This window comes from Sander vitreus, chromosome 13, assembly GCF_031162955.1.
Source record: "Sander vitreus isolate 19-12246 chromosome 13, sanVit1, whole genome shotgun sequence".
Lineage (NCBI taxonomy): Eukaryota > Metazoa > Chordata > Actinopteri > Perciformes > Percidae > Sander > Sander vitreus.
In genome coordinates, this window is record NC_135867.1 from 14,536,877 (window position 1) to 14,559,740 (window position 22,864).

General features: G+C 40.0%; 1 protein-coding gene across 1 annotated transcript in view; it reads left to right on the plus strand.

Moving 5' to 3' along the window:
- frem2a (FRAS1 related extracellular matrix 2a) overlaps nucleotides 1-22,864 on the plus strand; it is a 57,235-nt gene that overhangs the window by 26,911 nt on the left and 7,460 nt on the right. The window contains exons 4-16 of the mRNA XM_078266552.1: nucleotides 3,831-4,061; nucleotides 7,921-8,046; nucleotides 9,273-9,524; nucleotides 14,126-14,275; nucleotides 14,401-14,610; nucleotides 15,208-15,405; nucleotides 15,835-15,999; nucleotides 16,282-16,464; nucleotides 17,568-17,698; nucleotides 18,153-18,311; nucleotides 19,009-19,312; nucleotides 20,463-20,594; nucleotides 20,980-21,311. Of these exons, the coding sequence (XP_078122678.1) occupies nucleotides 3,831-4,061; nucleotides 7,921-8,046; nucleotides 9,273-9,524; nucleotides 14,126-14,275; nucleotides 14,401-14,610; nucleotides 15,208-15,405; nucleotides 15,835-15,999; nucleotides 16,282-16,464; nucleotides 17,568-17,698; nucleotides 18,153-18,311; nucleotides 19,009-19,312; nucleotides 20,463-20,594; nucleotides 20,980-21,311 (2,573 nt within the window). The remainder of the gene's footprint in view (nucleotides 1-3,830; nucleotides 4,062-7,920; nucleotides 8,047-9,272; nucleotides 9,525-14,125; nucleotides 14,276-14,400; nucleotides 14,611-15,207; nucleotides 15,406-15,834; nucleotides 16,000-16,281; nucleotides 16,465-17,567; nucleotides 17,699-18,152; nucleotides 18,312-19,008; nucleotides 19,313-20,462; nucleotides 20,595-20,979; nucleotides 21,312-22,864) is intronic.

A 22,864-nucleotide genomic window follows, 5' to 3' on the forward strand; every position in this document is an offset into this window, starting at 1 on the left:
CAAGACAGACTACAAAATAAAACAGAAAACAGAAAAACAAGATATATATATATATATATATAAATAAATTACAGTATGTGGTTTCTCTCCTGTGTGTCTAATTTAATTACCTGCCTATAGGCCATAATCTGAATCTATTTAGGATTTTCTACATTTTAGCCATTCAGAATATAAAAGACAATGATTAGCCTTTCAATTCAGGCAAAATAAAAAAAATAAAAAATTATTATCTGCAATATAAATGCACAATTATGAGATTATCTCCATGATTGAATGCATTATTTGTTTTCTTGATGCTATAATAATCTAAATTCTACCAAAATCTTAGTTTTTTTGGTTCATTCTAGATAGGCAAAGTTGTCTTGTGCACATTACTTTGAATAAAAAACAGTATTGATGTATTGGTAGAGAAATGCAAGGATTTTAAACACAACATGAGCCTCTTTCACCATAGCTTTCAATGGCAGCAAATCTAAAACTTAACCCAGGTAAGATTGCCGCCATATGTATCTATTGTTTTATATATATATATATAAATATATATATATATATATTTATATATATATATATATATATATATATGTATTAGGATGGAATTGAATTATCATTCTTCTTCTTTGCGTCTCCTTGCGTAAGTCAAAGCTCACTGCTTGAAGACAGTTTTTCCCCTTTCTGCGCTGCCCTTTTCTGTTCTGTCCTTGCTGAGAGATATATAATAATAATAATAATAATATACATTTCCCAGGTTAATCAACTCCTGTAGGATGTATTCCAGCCTCATTAATGTTGCCAAGCAGAGTGGATGGAGAGATAATTTAATTTCACTCGAGAGAATAGAAAGTGTTGCCCCCCTGAACGTCTTTGCTCCAGCTCTCCACCTCAGTTGCCTTGATGTGAGTTTACATTTATCATACAATGAGCATGAAGGTATCTGCAATCATACATTTCATGGTGAACTGTAGAATTCACATACAGTCAAACTCAGCTTGTTGCACTGTTTGCTTTCAATAGTGAAACAAACTACAATACAGAACAAAAGAGAGTTTGCAGCTATAAACAGAAATTGTGTGTGTTTGTGAGCAACTCCTTGTGTGTGTGTGTGTGTGTGTGTGTGTGTGTGTGTGTGTGTGTGTGTGTGTTTTATGGAGACACAACACAAGGGACTGTAGCTCAAAGGAACAGTACCATAGAGATCAAAAGCCCTCGGGTGTTTATATTTCCAGCTGCTGAGAAGGAACCTCAGTGCAACTCCTGGCAACGTGTCTCTTCCCTCTGGGGAGTCCAGCAAGGGTGGCTCAATAAGGCTCCACCCTTTTAAGATCAACACTCCCTTTCTCTTGTAGGTTTATGTGTGTGTGTGTGTGTGTGTGTGTGTGTGTGTGTGTGTGTGTGTGTGTGTGTGTGTGTGTGTGTGTGTGTGTGTGTGTGTGTGTGCTATTTAATATGCATTAACTAAACATCAGGATAGAAAGATGAGAAATATAGGAAAGATTAAAATGATCTGTTATGAGGACACTTTTCTAATTGTCTGTAATTGCGTCTTTACTGTAGTAGTCTTCATTGTTAATGGCGAAGTCTGTTATTAAAAGTGTGATACGATAATTTTTCCCAGTCAATGGTTTCTTCTGCTCTCTAAACAGAGATACATGTGGCTGCTCAACACGAGTTTGCTGCCATGAGTGGTCAATACACACGTCATGTTATATCAAATTATGGGTTCTGTATTATTAATATGCATATGCCGTTGTCACCAGTAACAACAGGTGTCACTGAATCAACGAGGACAGAAATCGTAAGGATCATATCTAGCTACGTTGAGACTTAACAGTTTATAGGTTGAAAGTTACAATGAAGTTATTTTACATGATTCAATTATAGAAAATCATCAGCATACCTGTAGCCCCCTCAAAGTTTTTAAAAGACATTTCTGATGCTAGTAGTACAGCCTAAAAATGGCAGTGTTTCTTGGTTAGTATGTCTATTCAAGGAAAACTCTTGTCCACAGCCAGATATCTAAACAATTTCTTCACAAATTGCCATGAGGTTTGCTTTCAAAAGTCATGGTCTTGATCTCTCTCAGTGACCTTTTCTCGAGCACCACAAACAAGCGGAAATTTATATTTCTGCAAAAGAAATATCAAAATCCAATGACAGGTTGCTATGAAATTTACTAACACATTTATGTTTCCCAGAGGATGATTTGTTTGAAGCAGAACTTGGATGTGTGGCGACACTTCTTCTAACTTTATTTCAGTTGCAGGTCAGGTGAGAAGCAGGACTTGGGTTTAAGCTTAGTATTACACTGTATTGGTGGTATTTCCACTGTGCTCTCTAAAATATTATGACTTTTGTTTACGAATGCAGGTATTTCATGATGAAATTTGATGTAGGCCTACCTCAGAAAACTTGACCCAGGTTAAGCTGATTGGACTACTTAGCAAGTGAACCATGAGTTGTCCTGACTGATCATCCATTAGTCACCAGAAAGACTTTCAACAGCCCCCAGAGAAGTGGATTTATTTTGTGTTGTATTAGTGCTGCTGTGATGAGCAATAGCATCATCTTTTCCTGTTGAGAAAAAGCAGAGGAGCAAAGAACGTTGAGAGATGACAATGCCCTTGGCCAAAAATTAAGAGAAAGAGGGTGTTATGTTTAATGTGCTGCTGGCTAAAGATCATGTCAAAGGTGAGAGTGCAGCATTTCATTATGGTTGGCTGTGGGGACCATCAGTGGAAAAAATATTGTCTTTACACTTGAAATTGGTCCAAAACAGTGAGTCCAGAGAGAAGTATTTGCTGGACTATTGGTGTTCGGTGTAAACCTACACCCATATACTTAATTAACTCTGCAGTACATTTGGTCAGTTACTCTTGGCAAAAAACTCAAATGAACCAATGAAATGCAAAGCTTAACACTGCAAATGATGCATAACAATCTTGAGGCTTTCAATCCCATTTTTCCACACTCGTGATATGAATAAATAAAAACACTGGAGGTCCTTACAGGTACAGTAACACAAATGAGTGTGACGGCGTTAAAGTGTGTATTTCTGTGTATAGTTATTTTCAGATTACATTTTGCATACAATCCTTATAGCTCATATCCTACTGTGTGTATGATCTAATGTATCCAGTCTCGTCTGCATGTTTTTGTCACCATCTTTTTTTTCTTTTTTATGTACAGGCACATGCATCATCCTGGCATGGCTCTGCTCACCTTGTTCTCATGAGGCATTGTGAATGCAGACAAAGGAATGTAAATAGCATATTTCCAAATGTAATACATTATTGTATGACTTATGCCACCTAGGCTTCTTTGATGTGCGTTTGATGTGAAACCCAGTAAGCTCTGCTACTTTGAAGAAGGTGGATTGATGAGCATGAATGTTAGGTGGATTGTTGTAAAGTGGATTCACATGAAAGCCCTGTTATAAATGAAATAAGAGACATTTGAAGAGAAAAGGAGACACAGAGACATTCTCGCAAGCATACCTAACCCTTGGGAAACAATCATGGTTGCTAATCCATCTCAGTAAAGTTGAATATGCCTATTTAAACGCTTCAGTCACAAATTCATTTCACACATTCCTGAGGCTCTGTAAGTGATCAGTGAAGAAAAATAGACGCAACACTCTTTTTCTCACCACTCTCTGAACAACATTAAAGGGTGTGAATATCTAATCTTGTTTTCATCTGTTTCTCTCTCCTGTCTCTCACGCTGTCATGGTCGCTTTCTTTGTTCTGTCTTTACTTCTTCCTGTCTGTCTTATTTTTTACTCATTTGGCCTTTCCTTTTTCCTTTTTACATCTATCACTATCTGTATCTTTCAGGCATTGGCACACAGGATGGTAGTGCGAAGAAAGACGAGGATTTCAAGGGCAAGTCCCAGAGGCAAGTCCAGTTCAACCCGGGACAGACCAGAGCCACGTGGCGGGTTCGGATACTGACTGATGGGAAGTACGAGCAGGCGGAGACCTTCCAGATTTTGCTCTCAGAGCCGGTAATGGGGGTGATGGAGTTCCCTGCCACAGCAACAGTTGAGATCCTGGATCCAAGTGACGGTCAGTCCTTATACGTCCTTCGCTCAGCACACACATGAATATTTTTATTTTTATATAGACCATTGAATATTCTTTTGCAATGACAATATGATGGAGGTGTTTTTCTCCATAATAGACTATAAAAACTGAAATGTATTTATACATTTTGCCCATTTAGTCTGAATACTCTTAGAGGTTTTTCTATCTTGGCAGTAGGACCATTTCTAGAATACAGATGCAGAATTGTAGGTGTTGGTAGCATTCATCCATAACAGGGGTGCCCAGTTTCTGTATGGGGTTCATTTATGAAACTCAAAGATTATAAAGAATTGAAGTGCGCAAAGAGCCAATTATTGATTCATTCTTTATTTCCCTTCATAAATGTGTTTTTATTCAGTTTAGTGTCCCTATTCCATGTGATATTCATAATCAAAAAAAAAAATCGAATGCAGCCTCTATGGACAGACTGTATGGAGGATTATATAATAAGAATATAAGTTAATTAAATATATATCCAAAGCAGAGGTGTTTGCTTTGCCCATCTAAACAGACAAATGTAACAGACATAGTGAAGTTTCCAACATTTATAATGCACACTACACAAAATCCAAAACCGCCACTTAAGTCATCCAAAGTAATGAAAAATACATAACCCTTTACCATGTATCACATTTGTTCTGTGAAGCATCAGACAACTTGGCACACACATAATGAAGAATTGTCAATATAAACACTGTAGATATACAGTAGTCATGTCAAATATGTCCTCAAGGAAGAAAGGAAGAGAAATATAACATGACAGCTAGTGAGGATTTGTTGTAGGGATGATGATTGTGTTGTGTTTTTACACTCACCAGAATTACTGAGTAGAATGCTTATTCCCAAAACCCAAAGATACAAAAAAAGCGGTATGTTTATAGCTACTTGTTAATTTATTTGTCCATTACCAAGGCCAAATCAAAGGTTGGTAGCCAAATTTGATATTGCGGTTTAGCAGTTAACATTGGTCAAACCTAAACGGTTAAGTACAGGAAATCTTTTGCTTTCTCTGTTAAATTGTTTGTAATCTGCCATTTTTACTCTCTTCGTTCTTTGTGTCTTGGCCTGCTCTATTAAGGCCAGAATTACTCTTCTTGCAGCTTTTCCATTCAGTTTTTTGTATGCATTACTCCACTCCTCATTACAACTTTTAAGTAATTATAGATGTGCAACAAAGATGGAAACACTAAAGCTTCCATTGTGATGTGGTAATGCACAACAGCTGCTCTCATCACTCTCTCTCATTTTTCTTCTTCTTCTCTCTCTTTCACTATGTTGTTATCTTTCTCTCCCCCCCTCACATTCTCCCTTCTCAATCTATCCTCCCCTGTGGGTTAATTATGGTGCGTGTGGAGGGTAGGTGCTTATTTGTTTTCTGTCATCTCCAGGGCTTGTCTAATGTGACAGAGATGTGCCACTCTAATGGGCAAGTGAATCTTTAGCTATGCCTGTGGCATTAGCTGTACTCTAGCTTCTTTCTCTAAAGATGAAAACTGGCTTTGCCTGGTCTTCTGGTTAGTCGGAGATTCTTTCCCCAGAGGACATGTCAGCTAGGCTAATAGCTTTAGAGGAGGAGAGAGGATCGCTAACTTTAACCAAAAGTGTTCCAAAATTAAGGCGAGCATAACAAGCTAAATTTGTTTTAACAGCACAGACAGTCTCTGTTTGTCTGCATGAATGCCTGGAGCTCTTCCTTTTTTGTTTATTATTGTTGTTTAGTTGTAAAAATGCGAACCCTCCACCATTCTTTTGTATAAGCCTGCTGCCTTTTATTAATAATGAGGAGTGGGCTTGTTCTTTAGTGCAGTTGCCTGTGGTGCACCCACTTTCAGTGCTGCAGCAGACACAAAGTCTGTTTAATTACAGGGTGTGATAGCCTCTCTCCTTTAAAACTTTGTGACTTTCTTCATATATAATCCATGCACAGTACTGACTGAAGATGAAGGTAGCAGCTTGCTGTTTGCTGAAAGTAGTACCAGCATCTTGCAGTCAGTGATATTTTTCTTGTTTCCTCTATATAGCAGGGATGCTATATATTAGTAGAGCTGTTACTTTACTGCATTTTGCACCAAGGTCATTCCACTAAATGATGAACTGATTTCTGCTTTGTCATTTTTTGTTCTGTCTGACATCGCAAGGCCAGCTGCAGTCAAGCATATTCTTGTGAAATCATAGGAGCGTTAGGATGTAGAATATCTTGCCTAATGTAGGACACATCAAATGTTGTGAGTGTGTTGCTGCTTTGAACACTTGGTGTTGTGCTGTGTTAAGTTACATAGTGCTATCAGATGTGGGTCTTTAGAGACTGTTTTGTTTTACATTTACAGTTACATTTAGCTTATGGGCATGACCAGTTTTACAATCTGCAATAATATGTGCAACAGTCAACAATCAGACACTGGAAGCAAAGAAAACATCCCTACATCCATAGAGTAGTCATGCAATTATCAATAATGGAGCAGTTATAGACATAAAAAAATAAAAACCAAACTGTTTTTTTTTTTTTAGCAAGACAGTAGCAAGATCAGGTGCAAGTGTTCACTATTTTATAACACCCTCTGTAAAAGTGTATGTTTGTTTTTTTCTCCCAATGAATGTTTTAAAATGACTTTGTGTTTTCCTCCAGAAGGTGAACTTGACCCACTTGGCTGAAAATTAGCTTTTTGTAATTCTTGGGTGGATTTAGAGGCACTAGAAGAGTGAAGTGTGAGGTGAAATGTGAAAGAACTGTGAGGAGAGGAGGTGTGCAGTAAATGTGTGGCGGGAGAGAGAGAATAAATTCTGGGTATAATGGTGTGTGTGTGTGTATGTGAAAGGTAAGTAGTAGACCCTAATCCTCTGCTATGAGTCCCTGTAAACCCCTGGGGAGTGACAGATTGTGGGCAGCGACAGAAAGGAGAAATGGACGAGAGGGGAGAAGATTGAGAGGAGAGAGAACGATTTAGGGAGAGTTACCGTAAGAGAAGAGAAATGTTTGACCCCCTGCGGTGCGTATGATTGTCTTATGTTGATGACTTCAACCCAAAGAGTCATCTCAGGTGTTGATCTCTTTTTATGCTGGGTGTTGAAATAAACATCCAAATCTGTTTTTTCACTGATTTTTCACACTCCAGCGCTTGCAATTTTAATGCAAGTTTTTGTCGCACAAGCAAGCACCAAGTGTCTTGAAGCTCCCATCGTTCATTAACTCATTCATTCACACGCTCAAAGAGAGAGAGGGAACAAAGTCACAAGAAGATCTGGGACGAGCTGAAGCTCAGTCCACTCTGCTAGCATTTTTATTGGTCCCTGTGCGTCTGTGGAAAATAGCTCCAACATTTATTGTTTCTGTATAAGTTCTTTGCTTTGATAGATGACGCTTTCACTGGCAAGTCTCTCTCTCCATCACAAAGTCGTCTCAGAGAAGGAGAGGCGAGTGGAGAATGAGAGAATGAAAAAAATCAAAGTGATGGTTTTGCTGGTTCTGCTGACCCCTCTGTGAAATTCCAAGTTGATGCCACTCTGTGGGAGGAACTGAGAGGCTTGCATGTGGAATTGTCTGCGACACACCAGGCAGTAAGAAAAACTTCCAAAGGGGTCTCTTTGAAGAGCACCTCTGGTTGCATCGGACCGAAAAACTGTGAAGGAGTATTATTTTTGAATATGAATAAGCACACCGCAGGACCACCATTTCAATAGATTTAAATAAAGAAATTCAGTTGCGGCTCACTAATGCAGAGCCAGAACAAAAGCCCTTGATGGCCTAATGTACTGTGGATTTTTGTAGATTGTTATACATATCATTACCCTTTTCTTTTTTCCTCTGACTCCCTCCACTCGTTCTCTTTTCTCCTCCAAACAGAGTCGACTGTGTTCTTCCCTGAACAGATCCACTCAGTGGAGGAAGATGTTGGAGAGCTTTTCATCCCGGTACACCGCAGTGGAGACATCAGCCAGGAGCTCATGGTGGTCTGCTACACACAGCAGGGTATAGACTCGCTTTTTCGCACCTCATCTCACAAGTTTACCCTCAGGGTACCCTGCCTGTCTGCCAGCTTGCTAGTCAGACTAATCATATTAGATGGTGAATGTTATTATTTAAGGCTCAATAAATATTTTTACCACATATCCTGTATTTACATAGATAATTAAAGTGTGAGGTATAGATAAAACATTAAACTTAGTTTACGATACCCATATTATCATACTTAAAATAAATCAGCATCCGACAACACTCATAACTCACATTTAAATGTTGTTTAGGGATACTGCACACATAAAAAATAGTCTCATTAAATTTGAGAATAAAAGTATAGTTTCAATCTTGCATTTCCATCAAAGATTGTGCCTTCAAATCTTCACCACACTGTTTGGATGTGATGTTAATGTACCCATGTTTATGTTGGAGTGTCAGGTGGACCTGTTGCACTTTTCCTGTTTGACAGTGCCAATGAAATCTGTTTAAAACACAGCCAACGCACTGGAAAAGATGCAGTTCACACCACATTTGCATTCTCACGAATGAAAAGTAGCAGCATAAGCTCAGTAGTATCACCGTTAGCTGTTAGCCGGTGCCTTTTCCGAGTTTTTCAGTCGTTTATTCAAATCAATAACATGCTTCCATACAATCTCCACAACAGACAAATGAAGAGATAGTGCATACAGTGATTAGAGTAATGAAGGCACTTTTGTTAAATGTCAAACAGCTATAATGGCTACACCACAGGTTTGATTTTGAGACAACCCGTGGAGTTGGTCTGTTTCCATTGTGTTCTGGCATTAAAATGCTTGCTGCAATTAAAGGTCAATCTTTCACAAGCTGTAATGTCTACCGTCTGATTTTATATAAACTAAAGGGAAAATGTATCTAATTACTGATGACATGTTTTTGTTTGTTAACCTGATGTGCTCAACCCCATCTGAAAATCACTGCTTTTCACATGAAATTCAGTGAATTGTGAATATGTAAATTATTATTACTACTACAAATGCAGTGGATCCATTACAGGAAAAAATGAACCCGAAACTAAGCACTCAGTATTCCTAAGATAAGAGATGCTGTCTGAAAAACTGCTATACAGTATGTACCAAGGGCTTGCGTTTTCTGATGCCTTTTACAAATACTATGTTTTAATTATGTACTTTTTAAACGTGGAGTATCTTCAATTTCTTCCTAAACTCCTGTTGTCTCTACTTTTGCTGTTCCCTCTGAAGGTTCTGCCTCAGGGACCATTCCCACCACCGTCCTGTCTTACTCGGACTACATCTCCCGTCCGGAGGAGCACCGCAGCGTCCTTCGCTTCGACAAGGGCGAGAGGGAGAAGTGGTGTCTCGTGGTGATTATCGACGACTCTCTGTACGAGGGCGAAGAGAGCTTCAACGTCACTCTTTCACTGCCTGTCGGAGGGCGTCTGGGAATCCACTACCCCACCACCAAAGTCAACATCTTGGAAGATATGGATGATGGTAAGGCCTGCTGATGCTGCCCCCCATCTTCCTATTTTCAGTGATCTTTCTGTGCAAGTTATAATAACTTTGTAGAAAAAACTCCTGTTAAGCAATTTTCTCTTTGAACGTGATGTACCCAAATCACACAGATGAGAGGTTGTGGTGAACTTTGCAAAAAGGTGTTATGTCCCCAAAGAGACTGAGATGATTACATTTCTTCAGCATGGTACGTGTATGTGCAAGGCTTTAGGTTAAACAACACATGCGTACTATATGGACACATACAGGCGCATTAAACACAGTGTGTGGGTGTCCACAGTGCTTGTCGTTCTGGTTAATTGTCATCAGAGCCTTTATATCACAGGAGTTCACTTAATTAAGCTTGTTTACAGACTTACTGGCTGTTGAGGCATGTTGGAAACACCCTGACATAGATTGTTCACCCGCAGCAGACACATAGAATCAACCTCATTCAGACAATTTTTAATTAAAGTCGAGACTCACACAGGAGTCCAGTGGGACTACGTTATGTAGACATGTGCCTGGTCTGCTTCGTCCTGTTACAACATTGTATGGACAAAGTAGATTACATCTTCTGACAGGCAGAGAAATGAGTAGAGGATTTATCTGGGGAAGGAGAAGCCTGCTGGGAAATTATTATTTTAGTCTACAGGCATTCCCCACCATCTCACTATTTTGCATTGATACACTTTATAGACATTATTAGAAAGATTGAATGTCTCTGCTCAAGATTTCTTGTTAAATGCTATGCTATGGATTGTTATATTAAAATCCTACTTTCTTTTTCTAGAGACAAGGGACTGGTGCTGTAATATATTTGGGTCAAATTCCAGCATCACCAAGGCCGTATAGATAGTGTCAAGGAAGTTTTTCCTGTCCTTATGTATGTCCTCTTACACACGCTAATAAGCTAACCCACTCATCTGGCATCAAACTAGAGAAATGCAAACTGTCAAAATTGCCCAGGTTTCCTGTAAAATCCTAAACCAATATTTTAAGATTAAATTTAAAGATCTAATTGACCTACATCTAGTCCAATTAGTTAATTACTTGTTTTTATTGGCTACAATGCTCTACATGTATAAACATGGCTGTGCCCTGAATTAAGTTTTTTCATCATTGCTATTTGAGTGTTCTCTTACCTTGTTAAGTAGATAATGAACTTATTATTGGTCATATGTGGTGACCTTGAGTGACGTGAAAGGGGCCCATAAATAAAATGAATTATTAAATATAATTAAAGCTATAGTGTGTAGTTTCTGCCGCTCCCATGAGGAATTCTAAGCAATGACAACAAAACTGTCAGCGCATCCACATGATACAAGCCTTCCATGACCGCAAAACGCGGCTTTTATTTTGTCATACATTGTATCGGAAAGAATAGTGTCAAAGAGGACTTGTCATACCATTGACAGACTGCAGACTGTGATAAATAAGACAATGACGACTCATTTAGGGATACAAGCAATTGTGCCAAATTGAATGTGTGTGTGTTTGTGTGTGCATGGAGGTATCTGGGGGCTAGTTAACAAGAAACATGACACACTGTCTGATTGTTAGCATATTGTCAGAAGACTTCAGAGTTCAAATTAATGGAAATATGTTTGTGAAAGCCCAACTCCACTGAGAGATGATGTGTCATTTTTAGCCTCCCAGAGGATAATACACCATCACCGACTGCTCTAATACCTGCACCCAGACAGTCAGACTGCACCCTCCTTCACTTTAATACAACCTCAACTGGCCAAGGAAAGAAACATGAATGTTGTGTGTGTGTGTGTGTGTGTGTGTGTGTGTGTGCATAGACCAGGTTAATGTTAGACCTCAAATTCTGCATCAAAGGTAAGTGGTGAGAAAAGCACTTGTAAAACTCAGTGTGACTGTTAGTGCTCTCTCTAGCCCCATTTTTCCTTCCCCCCAGGTCAAAGTCAAGTTCAGTCCCAGTTCTCCTTCCATCTGTTTTTCTAGCACCACCAATCTCTCTCTCTCTCTCTCTCTCTCTCTCTCTCTCTCTCTCTCTCTCTCTCTCTCTCACACACACACACATTCACACTTTCTCTCACTTTAGCTGAAAAAAAATAAGACCCAGGGGTGTCTGCTACATTTAGTGTTTTATCAGATTAAACTCTACAGTACCTGTCTCCCTGAGTGTTGCGCTCCGCATGGCTGCACACTCACAGTGTTGTCATTTCTTTGCACGCTGCCAAGGAGAGAGGACAGTCAAACTCTCTCAGTCGGGTGCATATGGCCACAGCTGAGTTTGTAGTATGGTAGATTAGCTCAAATATTTCTTGGAAACCCAGTCCTTTATTTCAATATTAGGGCAGCCTTACCGTTGGTTACACTCCCAAATGAGTATACATGCTCGCTCATTGCATGTTTGTACATTATGACCTCGCTGTAAACCAAATTATTTTAATTATGCATGCCATCTTCCACATACCCTCAATTAGCATACAGGCAGCAAATTGTGGTAAGGTCATTTTCTTCCTTAATTTTATTTACCTCCTGTTACATGCAGTATAAATATTTAATTAAAAAAGAAAAGAAAGAAAAATAGTCAAGAAAGAAAATGAAAAATTTGAGAAAAGTTAGAAAAAATGAACGTGATGTACGTAGCAGAACATATATCATTATGTATGTTATGTATGTATGCATTTTAACCCAAAGCACCAATGGGAAATTTATAACATAAAGAAAAACACCTTGTGCTTGAGGGTAATATTTACACACAATGTTGTAAGCTCTTCCAAAAGCAGGGACCCTTCTCTAACAGGACAGCTGAGAATGCTTTATAAACTGTATTTAAAGGCACAGTGACACACAAATAGCTACAGTAACCCACACATAGTAATTATCACAATTTGGCTTTGCACCTTCTCCAGCCCTCACACACACTTCAGAGTGCTAAACCCCAGGCATGGCCCCAGAGGGCAAAGAGGACGCAGTTCTCGCTCGTCATCAGTCATTACTCAACTCCCTCTTGAGTTGTCAAAAATTTGTCGTCCGCAGGCACATTTGGGACATGTGTGAATTCTGACATGTATATTAGCACTCAAGCAGAGGTTTCCTCTCTGGGCATAAAGGAATGTGTGCTAGACTGCTTATATAGTGTTTACAGATATGCTACATGTTTCCGCTACTGTTGTTAAGGCATGCATTAACGCATAATAACGATCCAAAAAACACACTTATCAGCCCCCGCACTGTTAACCAAAGTATTTGGTTATGTTTTTATCCAAGTGTTTTTCCAACCTACACAATCTGTAATTTTTATTTGACTCTGCCACTGTGCAAATACACAAATTCTATTTGCATTACAAACCAGCGCTACATCTGTTGGTGAAGCAGAATGTGTAGGAGTAAAGATATGAGAGAAAGACAGATGCATTGAGAAACCTCAAAGTCTTTAGATGGAGAGATAGGACACAGGCTGCACTTGATGTGTGATACTCGCTAGGTATTGTTGCCCTGGGCTGTCACTTATTCTATTAAATTGAGAGTCAAAATGTAACTGCAGTACATTTTCTCATACTCTTAGTTACGCACACTATGCTTAGATTTTGTTATCTGGCCCAGTTAAAGTATATAAATAAAATATGAAAGTTCATATATCAGTAAAGTAATATTCAGTAAAAGAAATATCTGGACTGCTGAAGTATTTGATCATGACACAAAAATAATTATAATACGCGTGCTATTTTTGGATTATATGCCAGAATATAAGAAAGGAGCCGAGTGAAATAGAGTAGCATCTTAAAACAAAGACAGAAGAACTTCTATTCTGTCAGTTTTTGGACTTGACAGGGGGTTTGAGAGAAATAAAGCCGTCAAATACACTTGGGACTACCTCCACTTTTGCTGCCGCAGGAAACAATGCCAGTTCAAACAAGCCTTTGAGCAGTCTAGGGGGCCGCTTTCTCTCTGTCTCACCAGCACGCTATACCACATTCAGAGAAAGAGACAGAGAGAGACATACACACACACACACACACACACACACACACACACACACACACACACACACACACACACACACACACACACACACACACACACACAGACCTTGATTTTTAGTGCTAAGTGCATCTTTTTTTGTTGATACTCAGTGGTTTCCGTCAGAAGAATGGCAACAATAAGGTGGGATGAGAGGCCAGGAAAGGTTGAAAGGTCACACTTCCCTGCACTTTAATTTTAGACTAATGGGCTGTCGCAGTTTGACCTCTGTGTCTGGCTGCTGGCTTTACAAATGAATCGTGTCAGACTGCAGGTGGCTGCTGACAGGCCTAATGTTACCACAGGTGCACACATAAGGAGAGGAGTCAAATAGCATTAATTAAACAAAAAGTAAAATAACTAAGTTGCAAATATGAACCCTGCTACAAAGGTGGGTCATATGAGGTTGTATGTCATAAAACTGAATTTGTTAGCTACAAAGGTGTGAATCGGCATTTTAACAACTGATAGAGCACTAAAAAGGCCAAATCACCTGTGGCAAATGTGCAATGATCAATAAAAGCTCTAAAATATTTAATATGTTCAACAGTCTGGAAATTCATGTTGGAATATATTTCCCTTTTGTGTTCTTTCTTCTACAGCTCCTGTGTTTTACTTTGGAGAGGTAGAGTATCATGTGGATGAGAGTGATGGATACGTGGAGGTCAAAGTGTGGAGGACAGGAACCGACCTGTCCAAGTCCGGCACTGTCACTGTCCGCTCTCGCAAGGCCGAGCCCGTCTCTGCAGAAGGTAAGCTCCCAGTAACAGAGTCAAGTGTTGCTTGTGATTTATTGGAAATTATTGAATTTACCAATAAGATCATCTGTCTGCATTCTGCACGTCTACTCAAAGTCTTATCATTGTCATTCCTCCAGCCGGTATTGACTATGTGGGCATCAGTCGTAACCTGGACTTTGCCCCGGGCATCAGCATGCAGACGTTCCGGGTCACCATTCTGGATGACCTGGGACAGCCAGAGCTGGAGGGGACTGAGAGCTTTGAGCTTGTCCTACGTATGCCAATGAACGGCATCCTGGGTGAACCTGGGAAGGCTTCAGTCTTCATCAATGACTCTGTGTCTGACTGTGAGTGACTTCATTTATCTATTGAGAGTTTTTCTTTGTATAATCTGAATGTGTAATTGTATCTGTCTGTGTCAGATGTGCTATATGAATAAAATTTATTGTTATTAGTGTAGATAACTGTCAAAAGCATTGAAACATTACATTTTAAGATTATTTTTTGGGCTTTTATGGCCTTTAATTGATAGGACAGCTGGAATATAGGAAAGGGGAGAGAGAGGGGGGATAACATGCTTAAAATGGCCGCGGGTCGGATTTGAACCCGGGCCACTGTCAGGGACTCAGCCTACATGGGGCGCACACTCTACTGGGTGTGCTAGAGGTCGCCCCAAAAACATGCGTTTTTCATCTTGTCAGAACAACTTCTTTACACTGCAATTTTGCGGCTTTACTAGACAGCAATATATTTGTCACTTTTCTTTTACTATGTATTCATAGTTTCACAACTTGTATTACCTACATTCAGCTTGTTGTGACAGCTGTGCTTTTTGTTTGCTTTTTAAAATCACTCCAGTCAGTCAAATTCAGCCCAGACAACATACTAGACATCATTACTTGCTTTTTCCTATGTGATTATTGAACTATCCTTTTGACTGACAGTGCCAAAGGTCCAGTTCCGCGAGCCGGTGTACACTGGAGAGGAGAGTGACGGTCAGATCACAGCAACTGTGTACCGCAGTGGCGACATCAGACACAAATCCACTGTTCGCTGTTACACCCGTCAGGGATCTGCACAGGTCGCCTCCGACTTTGATGAGCGACCAAACACAGAAACATCTATCATCTCTTTCTTACCAGGTGATTTCATAAATCACACAAGTACATCACACATTTTCTGTCATTTAAAAAAAATGTATCTTGTGTCTTGAGAGTTGACACCTTTTTAATTAAATAAACTGCTTTAAACAAGAAGCATTTTTTTGTCACACATTTTCTGCAAAATCAACAGTGCCTTGCAGATATCGCAAGGGCTTGCAAGTTTAACTATGCTCCACACATTACCTACTGCGCTGTCATTTTCAGTATTTCTTTACAAAATATGTGCAAACAGCTTCTGAAAACTCTAGAGGAATTGACGAAAAGGTTGTGTGGGTTAAAGTTATATAAAAAAAAGATGTATGCTGTAAAAAGGAAAAAAAAAGAATTATTGCAGAATTTATTCTATCCTTTCTTCCACCTCAAATTTTTTGACATGTACCGTCATCACCATCTCGCTGTGCACTCTAGGCGAGGCGGCGAAGCCATGCATTCTGTCACTGGTTGATGACACGCTGTACGAGGAAGGAGAAGAGGTGCGGTTGGTCTTAGGTAACCCGAAGAGTGACTCACAGTTTGGCGCTTCACTGGGAGCTCTGAATGAGACCCTGGTGAAAATCAAGGACACAGCTGACAGTAAGTGAGATGAAGAGGGGGATACGGAGGGGGAGGAAAGTCAGGAATGAAATATATAGTAAAATAAAAATCAGTTAATACTGTTTTGTATTTATCTGAGTAGTTGAGTAGTTTAGGCTGATAAATATGAATGGTAAATGCAGTATACCTCAATACATATGCTTTTTATTATAATTACCATCAGCAGTAATAGTTAAGGGAGTGATAATTAAAGGTTTCAGTCCATAATCCAACAATGTGTTAGCATTTTATTATATTCTTCTCCTTTTCTGTGCACCTCAGAACCCATCATTCATTTTTTGGAGACTAAGTACAGTGTCAGTGAACCGAAGGAAGCCGGTGCTGTGGCAACTGTGAGGATCCCTGTGGTACGAGTGGGTGACACATCCAAAGTGTCAGTGGTCCGCGTTCACACCAAAGATGGGTCAGCTGTCTCAGGAGAGGACTACTACCCTGTGTCTCAAGGTAAACCTTACACACATCCTCTTATGTCTCTCATGTTTAAAGCAACATTGTGGCATTTTAATTTAAAAAAACTCTCACTTCTCAAATCAGGCTGCAATTAAACAGCATTACCATGCAACAGTAATGTGACTTTAACAAGAAAAATACTGCAAAAGGAGTGAAGAGTTTACTAACTAACAGGAAAAGAGTGGTAACCAGTGGATGCATCCAAAAATCTAAAACATCACTAGTATGGTTTGCAAAAGTAAATTTGATTTGCACAAAATAGGCTAACACATTCAAAACCGCTGTTGTAGTCATTTAACATGTTAAATGAATGTCCTAAAACAATCTTTACAGCACCACTGGTGGTCAAAAACTACACATCATACATTACTTTTGTTCTTACTGGCCTGCAGATATCCTCCTGATAGATTTGCAGAAGCTACAGTAATAAGAGACGTTTTGAAACAAGGCTCCCTATATGAGAATTAATGAAAGTAGACATAGGGATTTATTTGGGCGAGAGTCATTGATTTCTAATTTCATCCCAAGTGGAGAAAGGTAATTTCTTCAATAGTCCAGTAGAGGGTCATGTCATTTTGAATTAAATTTCAGTATACTTTATGCTTTTTCAGCAGGAAATGAAATCTTCCTTTCCATGCACTCAGCTTTTAGTGCAGTTATCTGTTAGCTTAATCAAGGCTTGAAATATTTATACAAATACATTCAGTTTATACAAATTATACATGCCTACCCACCGGTCAAATTTCACAGCAGTTTGGAATCATACAGTGTTGAATTTCTCATTTTGCACAATATTTTCTTAGTGCAGCACATTTCTAATGCAAAGCTCTCTCACTTGCCTTGCTAGAAGATGGACCACCTTTGGCACTATTCAAATAAAAACTGGCAATGCTTTTCAGTTAAGTGGTATTTTCCACTGAAGTAATAAAACGTGAATTGGGCTTTTCATTTTTTTGTGGAAAACTAAACTCAACAATAAACAACAATTACTCAAGTTGCCAGAACCATCAATGCTTTACACTTGTTCTAATGATGATCTGTATAAAACTACTTTTCTTGGTTTTCGTGTGTGCCTGTATGTGTTTGTGTGTGCCCAGACATTAAGTTCAAACAGGGGGATAAGGAACACGTGGTGGAGGTGGAGGTGCTATTTGATGGTGTCCGAGAGATGAGGGAAGCCTTTACTCTCCACCTGAAGCCTGATGAAAACATGGTGGCTGAAACTCAGGTTAGGAATGTGTTCCTGCCTATACATCACACCACCTATCACACAAAATCCAAACTAACAGGCATGCAATTTAAGGTTGATGCAAAAGTAAAGAGATTTATTTTTTCATTTTTTCTGATTTGACCCATATTTATCCAGGTCTGTCCCACTGAGACCAGGGATCTCTTTTACAAGGGTGACCTGGCCCAGACAACAAGAACACTTCACTGCCAAAAAGAGCGATGAAAACATTTCACAATAAATAATAGATTATCTGCAGAAGAAAACAGCCAGAGTGGGAGAAATGAGAGAGAAGGGTATAAAGAGAAACCAAGAAGCAGCCATGACTCAGATTGAGCTAACAGCTCTGTGATGACTTTAATCATTTCATTGATAGTAATTCAATGTGTCTTGATTCACAAACAGCACTGCGTAAGTAGTTTGTATTAATTTTACCTCGTTTTTTTTTAAACAGGTAACTAAAGTGATAGTTTACATCGAGGAGACCAACAGCATGGCTGATGTCACCTTCCCCTCTTTGCCTCATGTGGTGTCACTGCTCCATTACGATGATGTCACCAGGACAACAGACAGCCTCCATCCACCAGCCGGCTACCCCGTCATCTGTGTCACGGTGAGCTCTACAAAAACAGTAAACTCTAACAACGCCCGGGAAACTGTGACTCAACTGACTACAGTTCAATTTCTAGGCTTTTTCTGTAATGATGTAGCAGGACCTAATCAGGACCCACATCCTGTGGGAGTAGAAGGCCTATTGTTATCCCTCAGGACCCATACTTTTCTTCAGCCAAAGTTAAGCTGTCCTTTCGTAGTTGGCCAGTCTGTCCTTAAAAGACATATTATACAGTTTAGTAGGCCACAGTCCTTATAGGAGAATCACTTCCACTTCCGTCATTTGGTGTGTTTGTGAGTGTGTGTGTGTGTGTGTGTGTGTGTGTGTGTGTGTGTGTGTGTGTGTGTGTGCGGTATGTGTCCCTGTGATGTGGTCAGGGAGACATAACTGAAATGTTGAGTGCTGCATCAGGAGGCGCGATGTCAACAGGTTTTACTGGGATATCCACGTGGGATAACACTTCAAAGCTTACCCCTTCATCCAATATGTATCATCATAATTGTATGAAAGCCGTTTTCAAAGCTTAAATACGAAAATGTAACACACACAAACATCTGGATGTCCTTGGCAACAGTTGCTTACTCCCTTTCTGCACCTCTTTCTCCTTTTGTCCTCTGGCATCTGCTGAATCTTTCCCATCTCTCTGCTATGCCTGCCAACCTGCCCACTCCTGCTTTATTCCTTATCCATCCTCCAGGCTTGCAACACAAAATACCCAGACTATGACAAGACAGGCTCTATCTGTGTCAGCGAGCACATTAACAACACCTTGACCCACTACCGCTGGCTCATCAGTGCCCCAGCTGGCCCTGATGGCGTCACCAGTCCCATGAGGGAGGTGGACTTTGACACCTTCTTTACGTCCTCCAAGATGATCACATTGGACTCGGTCTACTTCCAGGCTGGCTCCAGGGTCCAGTGTGCTGCTAGAGCTGTTCATTCTAATGGGGATGAGGGATTAGAGCTCAGCAGCCCTATCATCACTATCAGCCAGGAGGAAGGTGAGCAGAACAATGAACATCCATCTCTATGTTTTATTTTGCCACTTTTCTGGAGGAGGAATTAACAGTTTAACAGAACCGCTCTATGACTCTTTTAGTTCTGTAGTTTTTAATACCCCTCCCCCACATAGCTATATAGTTTAGAGAACATTATAGATCTACAACGAAAATGACAGGGTGGGACTCAGAAAAAATGTCTCAGTTACAAATCCGTCAGCTGTCTGCACCACAGACAGCGCCATGGATTTATCAGTACACAGCACAGTTAGGCTACTGGTATTTCAGAGCCATCGTTCAACCTCAGTCAGATAAAATATCAGTGAGTCAGGCAGACTAGATTAACAGATTAACATATTCAACAAGTATGTTTTACTCTGTGTGTTTTTTATTGTGATATGGATAACCCTGGGTCTGAAATAAAGAATTATTATTTCTTATAACCCCTCCTCCCTGCACTCTCTCTGCTAGGGGATAGAGAGGGGGGATGGCAGGTTAACAAGGGACATGCATTTTGGTCATCACCCCTCCTCCCCTTCAAATCACCTACTGGTTATAGTATTAAATATAGTTTTATTGGATTGTCACTGATGCATCAATGTGTAATAAGAGTTTTACTGTTGTAGTTGTAACAATATGTCATATTTTATAAGATCATCATATGTTTTGTATGTCAAAATATTCTGAAATGTAACTACTATCTAACTAAAACTGTCAGATATATTTAGTGGAGTACAGTATTTCGCTCTTAAATGTGCTGGATGTACTCAAGGGTCCAAGCTCACACTCTTTCTTTCTCAATTATAAAAATAAAACCCCGCTCTTTTGCTGTTGCTATGTTATTACTTATGCTGCGCACATTCCACCTACACATTATGAATGTAACAAGTTCAAGGACACTCAGGGTGGTCGCAAGGTATTCTTTGAAATGTGGAAATTGCTACCTGACTCAGAAATAGTTCCAGCATTATATAACAGTATATATATATATATATATATATATATATATATATATATATATATATGTAAACATAACTTTATCACATTAGTAATCAGCTATAGACACAATCAAAGCCATTGTCTTTCCTCCAAAGTGTTACAGTCTGTTCGTGTGGTTCAGAATCTGTCCTCTCTGCTCCTCTGTCATATAAAGGTATGTGTCAACCACGTAAGATGGGGACCGTTGGCGCTGAGCCTTTCTCTGCCAAGCTACGCTACACTGGAGCAGACGACCCGAAACACCCCAACCTCATCAAAGTGACTGTCACCATGCCTCACATAGATGGTAGGTAGGAGCTGGAGGCAGGACTTGTACCGCAGATGAAGTGAAGTGTAATGTAGTGTGTGTAATATTCACGTCCGTGGATCCTCAGGAGCATTACAGCCAGAATATAGATCTTGCTGGGTTGTATCGAACCCCCGCTGCAGAAACCCTCCACACCACCTGCTACTTAACATTCCCTTCTTGATTTTTAATCAGTTTCCTTCTGCCTCGTCTCCTCCAGGTTTCCTTCCTTTTTTTTCTGTTGCTCCACTGGTTTTTTTTTCAGCACTTTTTTGCTCTCAACTATTTCTTTCCACCAAGTTTTTGAAATAATGATTTATTTCAGTACAGATTGAAAAATAGTTGAACAAAGTAAGAATCACATCTTCTTTTTTTCACCTTGCAGGTATGCTTCCAGTAATCTCCACTCGCCCCCTCATGAACTTTGAACTGACTCTCAGTCCAGATGGAAGTCGGGTCGGAAACCACCGCTGCTCCAACTTGCTTGACTACAACGAGGTCACCACAGGTCACAGCTTCATCACCGCCTTGACGCGCAGCCCCGAAAGCATGGGAGACACAGCGCCTTATCAGTTCAGCAATTCTCTGCGGGGAAACAGCACATTGCGCTTCTACAGGAACCTCAACCTGGAAGCCTGTCTCTGGGAGTTCACCAGCTACTACCACATGTCTGAACTGCTCACAGACTGTGGAGGCACCATAGGGACTGATGGACAGGTGTGTGTGTGTTTTTGTGCGTTTCTGTGTACATTTGTCTACAATGTATACATTCCAATCTAGGCTTTGTATGTACATCTGTTTGACTGTTAGCCTTTGTGTGTGTGCGTGTGTGTGTGTGTGTGTGTGTGTGTGTGTGTGTGTGTGTGTGTGTGTGTGTGTGTGTGTGTGTGTGTGTGTGTGTGTGTGTGTGTGTGTCCACCTGTGTGTGTTTCTGTCTGTATGTTCAGTCTATTTACAGCCTTCTGATTGAGAGGGTCGCACAGACTGAACGGCACCATATTTGTTTGCCTGCATTTTACGTCTCATTCACTGCAGGTTTGTTTGTGTGTGTTTTCCAGCTCTGTGCCCCAGTGTGCCTTGTGTCTTGTGTTTTTGTGTGCATGCAAACATGCACACAAAAACATACACACTCAAACAAAGTATTGCCAACCTGTCAGTCATTCCCCTAATGCTCACCACTGCTACTGTATTAATGTGGAGCAATGGAGGAGTCTTTGAAATCTTGACTACACCTACATTCTGTCAAGGTTAAGGTAAATCTTAGTAACCTGTCAGGCAGCTTTGTACTGTTTTTCTTTTACTGGCTTGGTGGCATGACAGTTGAACTCAACAGAGAATGTAGCAGTTTTGGCATTACGTGCCAGCTATCAAGTACATGTTAACAAACTTCCACTAGCTGTTCGCTGTTGTTGCGTCATTGCAGCAGATGTTGCAATTGTTGTTTGTGTTGTATACTGTACAGATCTGCAGTATACTCATGGTTCTCATTGTTATTGTGGATTGAGAGAGACCCTTGCTCCCTTGCGCATGTCCTGCTGCTCTTTTCTTCCTCTAGCCTTTGATCTGTGAGCTTCTTGCTTTCCGTTGCTGCGGACTGCTGAGTATGTGTGGCGTTTTTTTTTTGTGTGTGTGTGTGTGTGTGTGTGTGTGTGTGTGAGAGAGAGAGAGAGAAGGAGATGGAGAAGCTGTAAGAAATGAGTTTACTCGTCCCCAGTCAGAGTAAGTACTGCTTGTACACATAGTTACACATGACGCCCGTCATCCTCCAAGACCTCAAGTCCACTTCGTTAAGAGAGATCACTGTCACACTGTCACTAGGGTTATGTTTTTTTTTTCTCCAACTATTGCCAAAAGAAAAAAAGGAAGCAGTGAGAACCTTGCAGCCCCTAGCAGGGTGCATGAATCAAAGCACACAGAAATAATGAAATAATTCAGCTACTTCTCAAGAACAAAAGACAAAATTAATGTTTAAAAAACTGCAGGTTTTTGACTGCAATAATCATCTTGATCAATGTTTTATTCTTGGTTTTTCGTGACAGCTTTGTATTTTGGTCTCCATAACTGCGGACTTCTTTTCTTATCTTATCTTTCGTATACATTTATTTTAGGAGGTTATAATAACATTATGGCTTGTAAAACCCTTGCGCTGAAGAAGTTTGTCTCTCAGCGGGCATTTCATTTCTCATTTGGATTCTCATTTGGATTGTGATTCGGCGATTGCACAACTTCTCTACTGAGAGACAGTGGTGGATTGGGAAGGTTTCAGCTGT